Here is a 12,651-nt window from a genome sequence, read left to right as displayed (position 1 = left end):
TTGGCTAGGCTGTATGCATCTATTCTTGAGAGGGAGTTGAGTAAATGGGCAGAGAGAAAGGGCATACGAGCATCAAGGCAGACATGATTCAGGAAAGACTTCTCCACTCTCAACCAAATTTTGACACTCAGAGCTATAATTGAGGAAGGTAGACACCATGGCAGGAGGATCTACTATAGCTTTGTGGATTTCCGCAAAGCTTTTGACAGAGTGCCGAGAGCCAGACTTATACGCGGACTACAGGACATTGGTGTACCCACAGAGATGATTTTGGGGGATCTTGGTTTTATACGGGAGAGTGGTAGGGTGGGTATGCACTCTTGAGGGTATGTCTGACATGGTCCACTCCACTATTGGGGTGAAGCAAGGATGCCCCCTATCTCCGACAACTTTTGGGATGTATGTGGATGAGTTTTCAAACTATGTAGAACGTTTGGGATGTATGTGGATGAGTTTTCAAACTATGTAGAACGAGAGGGAGACAGAGATGCTCAACTAGCAAGGACATGGATTCCGATGCTGTTATACGCTGATGATATAGTGTTGAATTCCGACTCTTTGGAGGGGATGCAATGCCATTTGGATGCTTTGCACACATTTTCTCATGGTAGTGGATTGTCTGTCAACCTTGGGAAAACCAAGGTTATGGTGTTCGGCACCACATCACAGTGGGTCATGAGGTCAGCACCCACATTTACGTATGGCCAGGAGACGGTGTACACAAATGCATACACTTATCTTGGGGTAGTCTTCAGTGGACCGGTGTTTTCACTGAGGAGAGCAGCAAAAGACTAGACCGACGAGAGCTTATGCCGCCTTGGGAAGATTGGAGAGGATAGGTTCACAAATCAATTTCAGGAACTGCGAACAAAGCTTTGGCTTTTTGACAGTCTAGTGGCTTCAGCTATGCTTTACGGAGTTCAGATATGGGGACCCTCAATAGACCACCATGGCAAATTTGGCAGCACGGACATAGTTACCCGGAACGCGGAACGGGAACGGCGACGGGATCCCCGCGGAACGAGGGAACGGCTAGGGGTCCGGAACGGGAACGGCGCGGAACGGGAGGTATAAAAAACACCCAAATAGTGCATTTTTTAGCTCCTTGTGTTTAAATACAAGGAGTATTAGAGTGCTTTGACTCTAATACTCACAAAAAACTCGTTTTGAAGACCATTCAACCTTGCTATGACTAGATGATGAGAGAGAGAGAGTGAGAGAGAGAGAGTGAAGAGGGAGAGACTCGAGAGAGTGAGAGGGGGAGGGAGAGATTTGAGAGAGTGGGAGGGAGAGGAAGAGAGCTTGAAGGCTTCAAGCCTTGAGCCTTGAGAGAGTGAGTCTTGAGAGAGAGAGATCTTGAGAGTGTGAGAGTGAGAGAGCTTGAGCCTTGAGGATTAGCTTGTGGAGAGAAAGGGGGAGGGGGGTGCATTTTATGAGTCCTTGAGGCCTTGCACACTTCAAACAGAAGCCCAAACATTTACTTCAATTTTTTCAATTTTTGCCAAATTTGTTTGTAGCCGTTGGCCGTTCCAGGGGCATTCCGGAACGTTCCGGGGGCATTCCGGAACGTTTCGGAACGGCTGTTCCGGTTTGCACTGGCCACCCGAAACGTCAGACGTTCCGGGACGTTTCGGAACGTTCGGGAAGGAAACTGCCCCCCGGAACGCCGGAACGGAGGCTAGGGGGCGTTCCCCGGTAACTCTGAGCACGGATGGATGGAGATGTATGGAGTGGCCTTTGGTCTCTATGATTTCTCGGATGGTTCGGGCTAAGGCCTCAATGCCACATGAGATTACCCGAGTCGAGCTAGACGCCCCACCCCTCGTGGTCGAGGCATTGACTAGATGAGTATCCTTTATAGACAGTGTCTGGGACCTCCCCAGAGACAAATATGCTTGGCTAGCCTTGGGGTCATCGCGATAGCTAGCATTGCAGGGTGACACAGCATGTTGGTGTGGACAGATGACATCATGGTTTCAGTCACATGGTTTCATCATGGATAGATTGCCTCTGTTCCAATACTCCTTGGATGCATCCTCCCTATCTCTCACACGGACAGAGATCACCAGACTCAAACGTCAGGATCTGATTCAGCTAGATACCAGGAGCACATGGATACAACTGGCATAGGAGTTGGGCACGAAGATGGCTTCTATAGAGAGCATCTTCTCCAACTCACGGAGGACGGTTTGGTAACTAGCCTTGCATACATGGATACACACTTATCTCATGGGATACGATGTGCTATTGGGCAAATACGCACATCCTCACATCAGCTTCAGATTGAGACAGACCGATTTCGAGGGGTACTAGCAGAGGCTAGGATATGTCATTTATGTCGCCTAGAGCGAGAGACAGAGCTGCACTACACATGTCACTACCTGCTATACTATGAGATACGAGGCCACTTCCATAGTTTGTTCAGAGAGGGTTTTGGACGACTTTCTAGAGTCATGAGATACGAAGATTAGAGATGTCTTGGATTGTTTCTACTAGAGCTACACAGACATAGAAAGAGCTTGCTGAGGACATCACGGGAGAGCCGGTCTCAGAGACAAATCACAGACTTCTTTACACTAGCCAGGGGACAGCTAGAGGAGCTGTCATCACAGTAGATCTCAGATCCCACCCACAACATAGGTACGCAGATTGATCCAGCCATTGAGCTAGGTAGATCCAGGCGCCGACGACCACAGGGGGTCTCACATCATCGATAGAGGTGGCAACAGAGGATCCAGACCATCCTAGATTGACATGCGAGACGACCAATCAGAGTATTGACCATGGAGGATATTGACGAGACTCTACAGAGGCCGATGAGGGATCTCATCTGATGGTTTGTATCTCATTTGATCCATCTTTGTTTTAGCTTTGTATCAGCTAACCCATTATATCAGCCCTCACCCCATCACCCCTCCCCACCTATTTCGTTTCAGTTTCAGTTTTTCAATTCTTTGTACTTTTTGTACTCAAACACTATCAGATTCACCAATTGTAGCTTTTGGTCTCATAGGTCACTTTGGCCTCTTGATATAACATTTCATTTCATCTCTCTCTCTCTCTCTCTCTCTCTCTCTCTCTCTCTCTCTCTCTCTCTCTCTCTCTCTCTCTCTCTCTCTCTATCATTGCATAATGTACTATGAAATACGAGGCCGTTTTCATTGTCTCTTCAGAGAAGGTTTTGGGCCTCTATCTAGGGTCATGAGTTATGAGGATCAAAGATGTCTTGGGCTATATCTACTTGAGTTACACAAGCATAGAGAAACTTTAATGAGGAGAGCCGAAGAGAGACAACCCCAGAGACAGATCACAAATTTCTTTACACTAGATATTGTACACACAGAAGAACAGACAAAGGAGCAGCCAACTGTGGAGAGGTCTACCCGCACTACTGGCATTCTCATAGACCGAGCATTGGAGCTAGGGAGATCTAGACGACCCCGATGGAGAAGAGGAGCTACACAGTTTCGAAGGAGGCTACAGCAAAGGATCTGAGCCATACTCTTTCGTCATCCAGAGTGCAGATGAAGATGGATCTCTATGAAGATGGATCTCTACTCCCCTCCCATATTGTCTTCACATTGTATTGCTTAGTTTAGGATCCCGCAGTATTTATATTTTGTTATCCTAGTTTAATTTATTTCGTTAATCGGACTTTGTATCAGATACACCGCATTGTAACTTTCTGGTCTCATAGGTCACTTTGGCCTTTTGAAGACGTTAATATAACATTTCATTTCATTTCATTTCTCGCATATCCTCACATCAGCTAGAGATCGAGACAGGCAGATTTAGAGGAGTACCCGCTTAGTCCAGGATTTGTCAAGTGTGCCAGATAGAGCCAGAGACAGAGCTACATTACATATGTCACTTCCCAGTATACTATGAGATACGAGGCCGCTTTCACTGTCTATTCAGAGAGGGTTTTGGGCCACTTTCTAGAGTCATGAGATACCAGGATCAGAGATGCCTTGGATTATACTCACTGGAGATTCGCAAACACAGAGAGGACCTCTTGAAGAGGGGCACAATGATAGAGATCCAGTGACAGCGGAAGATTACAGATTTCTTTTAGTCACAGACAGAGGAGTTCGAGCAGCCTCCACAGCATAACAACACTAGAGGCACCGGAGGCATACTGCTTGATCGTGCGATGGAGTTGGGGCTGTCCCGTCGCCCACGGATGAGGGGGCCCTCTCGACATCGACGCAGATTGCGAAGGAGGATCCATACCATACTGGCGCGACATAGGCGTCATCCCGACCAAGTGCCTACCTTGGAGGACATTGAATCTCTATAGCCTTTTGGATACTAATGTATATGTATATGATGCCTTGACTGTCAGAGAGCTCCATTGTATCAGCTCACCCTTTGTATTCCCTTTGTATCAGCTTTCACCCCATCCCTACCCACTATTTTCTTTTCAGTTCTTTGTACTTTTTGTACCCAAATGACGGGTGATTTAAAAAAAAAATCTTATTTTGACAGGCACAATAGCTACCGACAAAGAAACCAAGTTTAATTCTAGGCCTTGTTGAACATATCACCATAAACAACACCGCTCGTAATCAAACCCATGGGAAGGAGCTGCATCTGCTCAATCAATCCCCCAACATATTATTCCAAAACAATATATACATTTGTGCACGATTGTTTAGTAAAAAAACAAAGGATTGTTAATAGATGCCAAATTTTTTAATGCAGTGAGTGTGGCACCAACCTGTGACGCAGGTTGTTGTTCCACCAACTCCATATTGCCCAAGTCAATCAAGCGACAATGCAGCAGCCAGTAACAACCAAACTCACTCTCTCTTTCTAGAATATAGACACCCAAGTATGCCAAAGCTAAGTGAGGGAAAAGGCATCCCTCACCTGCTACTTATAGTGTTTGAGGGCAGCAGCATCAGTAATCCAGAGAAGAGAAGATCCCACCAGTTACACCTCCAGAATCGGCTCAGCCTCCTAGGCCACCAACTATACAGAGTAAGCTAAATAAGGGATAGAATAGTGTATATAGGATGTGTAATACCTTAGAAAGAAGCCAAATTTCTACAGCATGCAGAGCTCCCTGGTTATAGGCGGGAGTATTTGCAGGGATCCCTTCATGCAAGCCACCATAATCGGTGCTAGATATCCGATACATAGTGAGCAAAAAGGGCCCTGATGCCAAGACTTCTCACAGATTGCACGCGGCATGAAGGAGCGTGTATGTGGTACTGCATGCAATTAATACCCCAAGCGGGAGAAGGGCACAACTTTAAGAGCTATAGTTCTATTTTAAGGTTATGCCAAGAATTACTAACTCTTTTTTACCAAGGCAGTAGGGCAGGTGCCCATAGGGTAGTGCGAGTTTCTAGTAGGATATCTCTAAGTAGCAAGCAATGGGCAATTCAAGGTAATCATCCCTAAGATAAAATAGCCATCAGCTATATTTGTTAGTGCAAGCTTGTATATATCTAGATGTACCCTTTCCAGGTAGATGAAAGCAAGGTATAGGTTTCAAGGTTCCCATCCATAGGACAATCTATATACTTGCTAGAGCAGTAGCCTAAGTGCTTGTTGTGAAGCATTTGTAGTAGAATGTAGTGACCAAGTGTGTGTGTGTGTGTGGTATGTGTGTTTTAAGAAGAGGAAATTGGAATAACTTTCTATCACCCAAGTGTGGTAGATAGGTTATCCTAGTCTCCTATTGACTAATAGGCTTTGAGAGGTCTTGAACTCAAGGCTCTTTGAATAGATCTTCGAGGTCTATTGGAATGGTTCTTACGACGTTAACACCTCTCTCTCTCTCTCTCTCTCTCTCTCTCTCTCTCTCTCTCCCCCCCCCCCCCCCCCCCCCCCCCCCCCCCCCTCGTCGGATAGATCTTTAAGGTCTCTTGGGATAGTTTCCCACGACGTTAAAATGTTGTGACTGTGGCTAGGGAGGATGAAGCCGGAGGCAATCCATGGCGTGGTGCAACAGAGAGAGAGAAGAGAAGAGACTCGACACTGTTTGAACAGAATTGCACGCACTGCTATTGTTATTAAAAATTGTATATAAGCCTTACAAAGTATATAAAGCTACAAAAAGCCATGCAAACTTGAGTCTCTACTGCATGCCTATAAGAGGCTTTTCCCACGGGTTGATTGACAAGGGCTTGAACCCAACCATCCCCCCCTCAAGCTCGAACTGGACAAGCAACTCATGATACCTTGAGTTTTGGTGTACTCGTCAATCGTGAGTTTTAGGTTTTCTCACAACCAGGGATTTTTGGTGTATCCATAACCTGGTGCTAGATCAGTAACCCCCCCTTGAACAGATAGGGTGTAGGTCAAAAGTTAGCTACCAAAAATGGAGTTTTTGGTTCATTGCCAAACCTTGGGTTTATAGTGTACCCAGTAACCTCATGAGAAGCGGTAAAAATAGGCTGAGAACTGACAAAAATTGTGAGGTCTTACCACTTATCTGTGTGGTGGCAGTGTCTATAACCCGTACAAATATTTGTTTTAGAAAATAAGCAGCAAATGACAATTGATAAAAACCATAATTGAACAGATAAAAACGGTTTTGAAACCTGTGTTGATGTATTGAGCGTGTTATATCGAGCCTTTGAGAGGATTGTATCTGCATGCCACAACCTTCAAAGCAGAACATTAGAAGTCGCACTAATTTCATATGTGCAATAACTCAAAAGAAGAGAAGATGCATATATGTGCATGGAAGCTCCTTGACTTCCCACTTCTCTTTCTGCACCTTATTACATGTTACCCTTACTGATGGCTCAAAGCATATATAGCTTGTTTGGTTTGACCAGCACTCTGATTCATCACTGTGTTCTTACATAATCCCTAAGAAGGTAGCAATGGTGGAAAGTTCACATCCAATAGGAATTCCTTAGAGCAACATGGAGCGTCTGCTACAATGCCAATTACTACGGCAGCACAACTCAAATACTTGGCCTTTAGATTGATACGAACATGGGCCATTATTACCAAAATGAATCGAGCGTCGAACTTGTGTGACCAAGGCTCAAATAAGGCGGACGATTGATAAAATCAATGTCAAAATGAAATAATGCTTCTGTAGCGAAGTCGAGAACAGTCGCATTGATGGCGGTTTGCTTTACAGCAGTTGGAGATGCCGCGCAGCGTTTTAACAAGCTTCTTGTCTCTGCTAGCGCCAAGGGAAAACCACCACAGCGTGGCTTTGTCAAGATTTCCGCCACAAGTGTTGATGACTTCAACCTTAAGGTGGCGCCCTCTGCAAGGCTCTTGACGGGTTGATGCTTCTGTAGCGAAGTCGTTAGCACTGCAAACTGCCTTGCCTGGAGCACCTTGGGGTGCAGTCCTTGCCTGCCTATCTACAGCTTCCGGTTGTGTCGAATCCTTCCCTTGCTAGCGTTAAGATTTTCCTCGCTTCTAGAGGCGACGGTTCTCGCAAGCCAGGTCGATCCGAGGCCGCCAAGGCTCTGATACCAGTTGTTGTGACTGTGGCTAGGGAGGATGAAGCCGGAGGCAATCCATGGCGTGGTGCAGCAGAGAGAGAGAAGAGAAGAGACTCGACACTGCTTGAACAGAATTGCACGCACTGCTATTGTTATTAAAAATTGTATATAAGCCTTACAAAGTATATAAAGCTACAGAAAGCCATGCAAACTTGAGTCTCTACTACATGCCTATAAGAGGCTTTTCCCACGGGTTGACCGACAAGGGCTTGAACCCAACATAAAATACTCTTCTTCATGGATGTGTGTGTGTGTGTGGTAACAAAAGGAGGAAAATGGTATAACTTTTCAGTCACCCAAGTGTGGTAGATTGGTTGTCATTTCCCTCTTGAATAACAGGTCTTTAGTTCAACTTTCCTCGTCGGACGGATAGATCTTTAAGGTCTCTTGGGATAGTTTCCCACGACGTTAAAATACTCTTCTTTACGTGTGTGTGTGTGTGTGTGGGGTAACAAAAGGAGGAAAATGGTATATCCTTTCTATCACCCAAGTGTGGTAGATTGGTTATGCCTTTTCCCTCTTGAATAACAGGTCTTGAGTTCAACTCTCCTCGTCGGATAGATCTTTAAAGGACTCTAGGGATAGTTTCTCACGACGTTAAAATACTCTTCTTCTTCTTCTCTCTCTCTCTCTCTCTCTCTCTCTCTCTCTCTCACCAGAGCTAGCTGCCCCCCATTAGTGGTTGAGGCGCTCACCAGATCTGTCTCCTTTATACACCGCTTATGGGAGAGATAGATATGCCCGCCTAGCACTTGAGTCCTCTCGACAGTTAGCTATGCAGGGAGATACAACATGTTGGTATGGGGAGATGACATCAGGTTTTAGGTACATGGGTTGCATTGACAAATTGCCCCCCTTCCAGTACTCATTGGATGCACCCTCTCTGACTCTTACACAGTCCGAGATCACCAAGCTCATCCACCAAGATCTTACTCAACTAGATACTAGGAGGACTTGGATACAGTCGGCACAACAGCTGGGCACAAAGATGGCTTTCTATAGAGAGCATCTTCTCCAGCTTATTGAGGATGGTTTTGTGACGAGGCCCAGATACATGGACAGCCACTTATCTCATGGGATACGATGTGCTATTGGCTAGATACGCACATCTTCACACCAGCCTCGAGTCGAGATTGGTAGATACAGCAGAGTACTAGCAGAGGCCAGGACATGTCCCCTATGTCATATGGAGCCTGAGATAGAGTTGCACTACACATGCCACTACCCAGTTTACTATGAGATACGAGGCTGCTTTCATTCCCTATTCAGGGAGGGTTTTGGACCACTCTCTAGAGTCGTGAGGTATGAGGACTGGAGATGTCTGGTATTGTTTTTGCTCGAGCTGTGCAGATAGAGAGAGCCTGATGAGAGGAGAGGCTAGCCAGTCTCTGAGATGGATCACGTACTTCTTTAGAGTGGACACTCGGCATCTGGAGAAGCAGCCACCACAGCAGAGCTCACATTCTCCTCACACCAGAGGCACACTGATCAATCGAGCGACCGAGCTAGGAAGATCCAGACACCCGCGACTGCGGAGGACTACACAGCATCGACGGAGGCTGCATCAGAGGATTCGGATCACTTTGGCCCGACATGCACGACGCCCGGTCATACTATTGACCATGGAGGAGATTGATGAGATCCGTGAGCGACGGATGATGGATCTCCTGTGATTTAGCTCTTTTTTGAGGGTACACCCACATTGTATTGTATCAGCCCTCATTCACTACTCTCACCCCCCTACTCTCACTACTCTCACCCCCCTACTCATATCCTACACAATTCTAGCTAGTTGCTTAGTTTGCATTTAGCAGTTTAGGATTCTATAGCACCCCTTTTCTCAATACCTTTTGTTTTTGGTACTCAGACTTTGTATCAGATTCACCGCGGTGTAACTTTTTGGTCTCATAGGTCATTTTGGCCTTTTGAAGACGTTAATATAACATTTCATTTCTAACATCTCTCTCTCTCTCTCTCTCTCTCTCTCTCTCTCATGTCAATGCTTGGTGTACTATGAGATACGTGGCCGCTTTCATTGCCTGTTCGGAGAGGGTTTTGGATCACTTCGAGAGTGATGAGATACCATGAACACAGGTGTCTTGGACTGTTCACTTGAGCTGCGCAGACATAGAGAGCACCTGCTGAGGAGTAGAGGGGAGAACCATTCTCAGAGGCAGATTACAGATTTCTTTAGACCAGCCATTGGGCAGCTAGAAGAGCAACTTTCACAACAGAGCTCAGATCTGACCCACACCATAGGCACGTTGATCGATTGAGCGATTGAGCTAGGGAGATCCAGACACCCACGGCTGCGGGGGGCCACACAACATCGATGGACGCTGCAGCAGAAATTCCAGATCATTCTAGCCCTACATGCGAGACACCTAGTCATATTGCTGACCGTGGAGGATACTGATGAGATCCGCCAACGACCGATGAGGGATATCCTGTGACTTCGATGATCGCACACCCCATCCATTATCCACTCACCTCCGTTGAGATTGTATCAGCCCTCACTCACTGTATCAACTCTTACTCATACCCTACACAGTTCTGGTTAGTAGTTAACTAGCTCACTGCCAGCACTTTAGTATAATACAACAGTTTTAGTGCTTTTCTTTTTGGTGGTACTTAGTAACTTTTTGGTCTTTTAGGTCACTTTTGGCCTTTTAAAGATGTAATATATCATTTCATTTTGTTCTCTCTCTCTCTCTCTCTCTCTCTCTCTCTCTCTCTCTATGATCTTGGTATCTATGATCTCCCGATTGATTAGAGCCAAGGCCTCCGTACCTCACGCGATCATTCGAGCAGAGCTAGCTGCCCCCCCCATGGAGATTGAGGCGCTTACCAGATCAGTGTCCTTTGTGCACACCCTATGGGATACTACTAGAGACAGATATGCTAGATTGGCCCTTGAGTCTTCCAGACAGTTAGCTCTACAGGGGGACACTTCATGCTGGTATGCACAGATGACTTCATGGTTTCAGACGCATGGCTTCACCATGGACAGGTTTCCCCCTTTCCAGTATTCTCTTCAGGCACCCTCGCTGTCTCTTACACGGGTGGAGATCACTAGACTCATTCGTCAGGACCTGATCCAGCTTGACACCAGGAGGACATGGATAGAGCCGCCTCAGGAGTTGAGCACGAAGATGGCTTTCTATAGAGAGCATCTTCTCCACCTCACAGGAGATGGGTTTGTGATTCGACCCAGCTACATGGACACACATATGTCTCATGGTTTGCGTTGTGCCATTGGTCAGATACGCACATCCTCACATCAGCTCGAGATTGAGACTGGTAGATTCAGAGGGATACCAGCAGACAGCAGGATATGCCGATTATGCCAGAGAGAGCCAGAGACAGAGTTGCACTACATATGTCATTGCACAGTGTTCTATGAGATACGGGGGCGTTTCCACTGCTTATTCAGAGAGGGTTTTGGTCCTCTATCTAGGGTCATGAGTTATGAGGATCAGAGATGTCTTGGACTATATCTACTTGAGTTACACAGGTATAGAGACACTTTACTGGGGAGAGCTAGAGAGAGGCAGTCCCAGAGACACATTACAGATTTCTTTTCACTAGATATGGGACAGCCAGAGGAGCAGCCACCACTGCAGAGCTCGTCCCACACTCATTCGACCACTACTGGCACTCTCATCGACGGAGCATTGGAGCTACAGAGATACAGACGACCGCGACTGAGGAGAGGAGCTACACAACATCGACGGAGACTACAACAGAAGATTCGAGCCATACTCTCTCGACATCCAGAGTGCAGATGAGGATGGATCCTCACCATTTCTTCCATCTTTGTTTCACACACTGTTACATCCAGTTTACCGGGTACCTATTGTATCAGCTGCTACACCCACGTAGTTTTAGATTGTAGTAGTAGTAGTAGTATTTTGTTCCACTTCTAGTTCTTTTCTAGTTCTTTTGTACCCAGACATGGTATTAGATTCACTATTTTGTAACTGATTGGTCTCATAGGTCATTTTGGCCTTTTGAAGACGTTAATATAACATTTCATTTCATTTCATTTCTCTCTCTCTCTCTCTCTCTCTCTCTCTCTCTCTCTCTCTCTCTCTCTCTCTCTCTCTCTCTCTCTCTCTTCGGATAGGTCTTTGAGGTCTCTATTGTGTGTGAACAAGAAGAGGAAAATGGAATAACCTTTTTTTTACTCGAGTCTGGTAGGTTGGTTCCATTCTTTCCTCTTAAAAACCAGGTCTTGAGTTCAAGATTTGTAGGATAGATCTCTGAAGTCCCTTGGTGCACCCATCATGCACGGATACCTGCTTCATATGTCCCAATGGTCAACTAATAAGTTTTTTATGTGAATGTGTTTGCTCTACTTCTGAAGTGAGCAGTCCTGACACTGCCCCCTTTGTCTGCAAGCTGTTATCCTCTGCACTCAACAAAATTTGAATATTATGCTTTATTGAGATGCTTTTTTGTTTGAATGTGCAGAACCTGCCTCCACCGCTTTTTACGCTCATGAAGGCATCCGAACCCTGGATGGATGAATATTACTCTATGGATCTTGAAGGACTAATGTATGAGGTGGGTTTCACAAATGTGAAGTCCCAATTGACCGATCCCCGCCACAGAACTGCTACTGGTACTGTACCTTTGGAGAGCTAATCCACTTCATGTAAGAAATGCTCTGTAATCTTGTTGCCAATTCTGGTCGCCTATATGGTGTGTACTTATTGTACAGTCGTCTCTGCCAAAGGAAAAAGTAGGGGCTATTTATAGCTCACTGGCTATTTTAGGAGGGTCCTTTAGATTATTTGGCTATTGATTTAGTACTCTCAATGGCAGCAGTGTCTTACAGACAATCATGAGACTGTTATGATTGCACAAGAAAATAATCTACAAATATATTAGCCCGATTTTATTTTATTTTATTTCATTATTTTGTTGTTGTTGTTGTGTGTGTTTTTGAGAAAAACTTGCCTAAAATACACCGGTTTGTTAGAAATTTCAAAAGATTCGTCCCAAATTATGTACTAGGTTTATGGATAAGATATATTCGCCACCCGATCTACACTTACAAATTTTCTTGAATGGATCTTATTTTTAACCTTTGTAACTGCGAGTCGAGAAGACCAATTTGTAAGGATGCAAATTCTACGCCGATAGTAGGAGCTCTACGCTGGTC

The 12,651-nt window shown here is 45.6% G+C and overlaps 1 protein-coding gene across 2 annotated transcripts in view; it reads left to right on the top strand.

Moving 5' to 3' along the window:
• LOC147434611 (uncharacterized) overlaps positions 1-12,382 on the top strand; it is a 103,564-nt gene extending 91,182 nt beyond the window's left edge. For both annotated transcript variants that reach the window (XM_086491063.1, XM_086491062.1), the window contains exon 8: positions 11,958-12,382. In XM_086491063.1, the coding sequence (XP_086347189.1) occupies positions 11,958-12,131 (174 nt within the window). In that variant the 3' untranslated portion in view covers positions 12,132-12,382. The remainder of the gene's footprint in view (positions 1-11,957) is intronic.
• The last annotated feature ends 269 nt before the right edge of the window (positions 12,383-12,651 follow it).

This window comes from Adiantum capillus-veneris, chromosome 19 (assembly GCF_014529385.1).
Source record: "Adiantum capillus-veneris isolate H3 chromosome 19, ASM1452938v2, whole genome shotgun sequence".
NCBI classification, from domain to species: Eukaryota; Viridiplantae; Streptophyta; class Polypodiopsida; order Polypodiales; family Pteridaceae; genus Adiantum; species Adiantum capillus-veneris.
The sequence above is the reverse complement of the archived record's forward strand: the minus strand, read 5'-3'. Positions and strand labels throughout refer to the sequence as shown.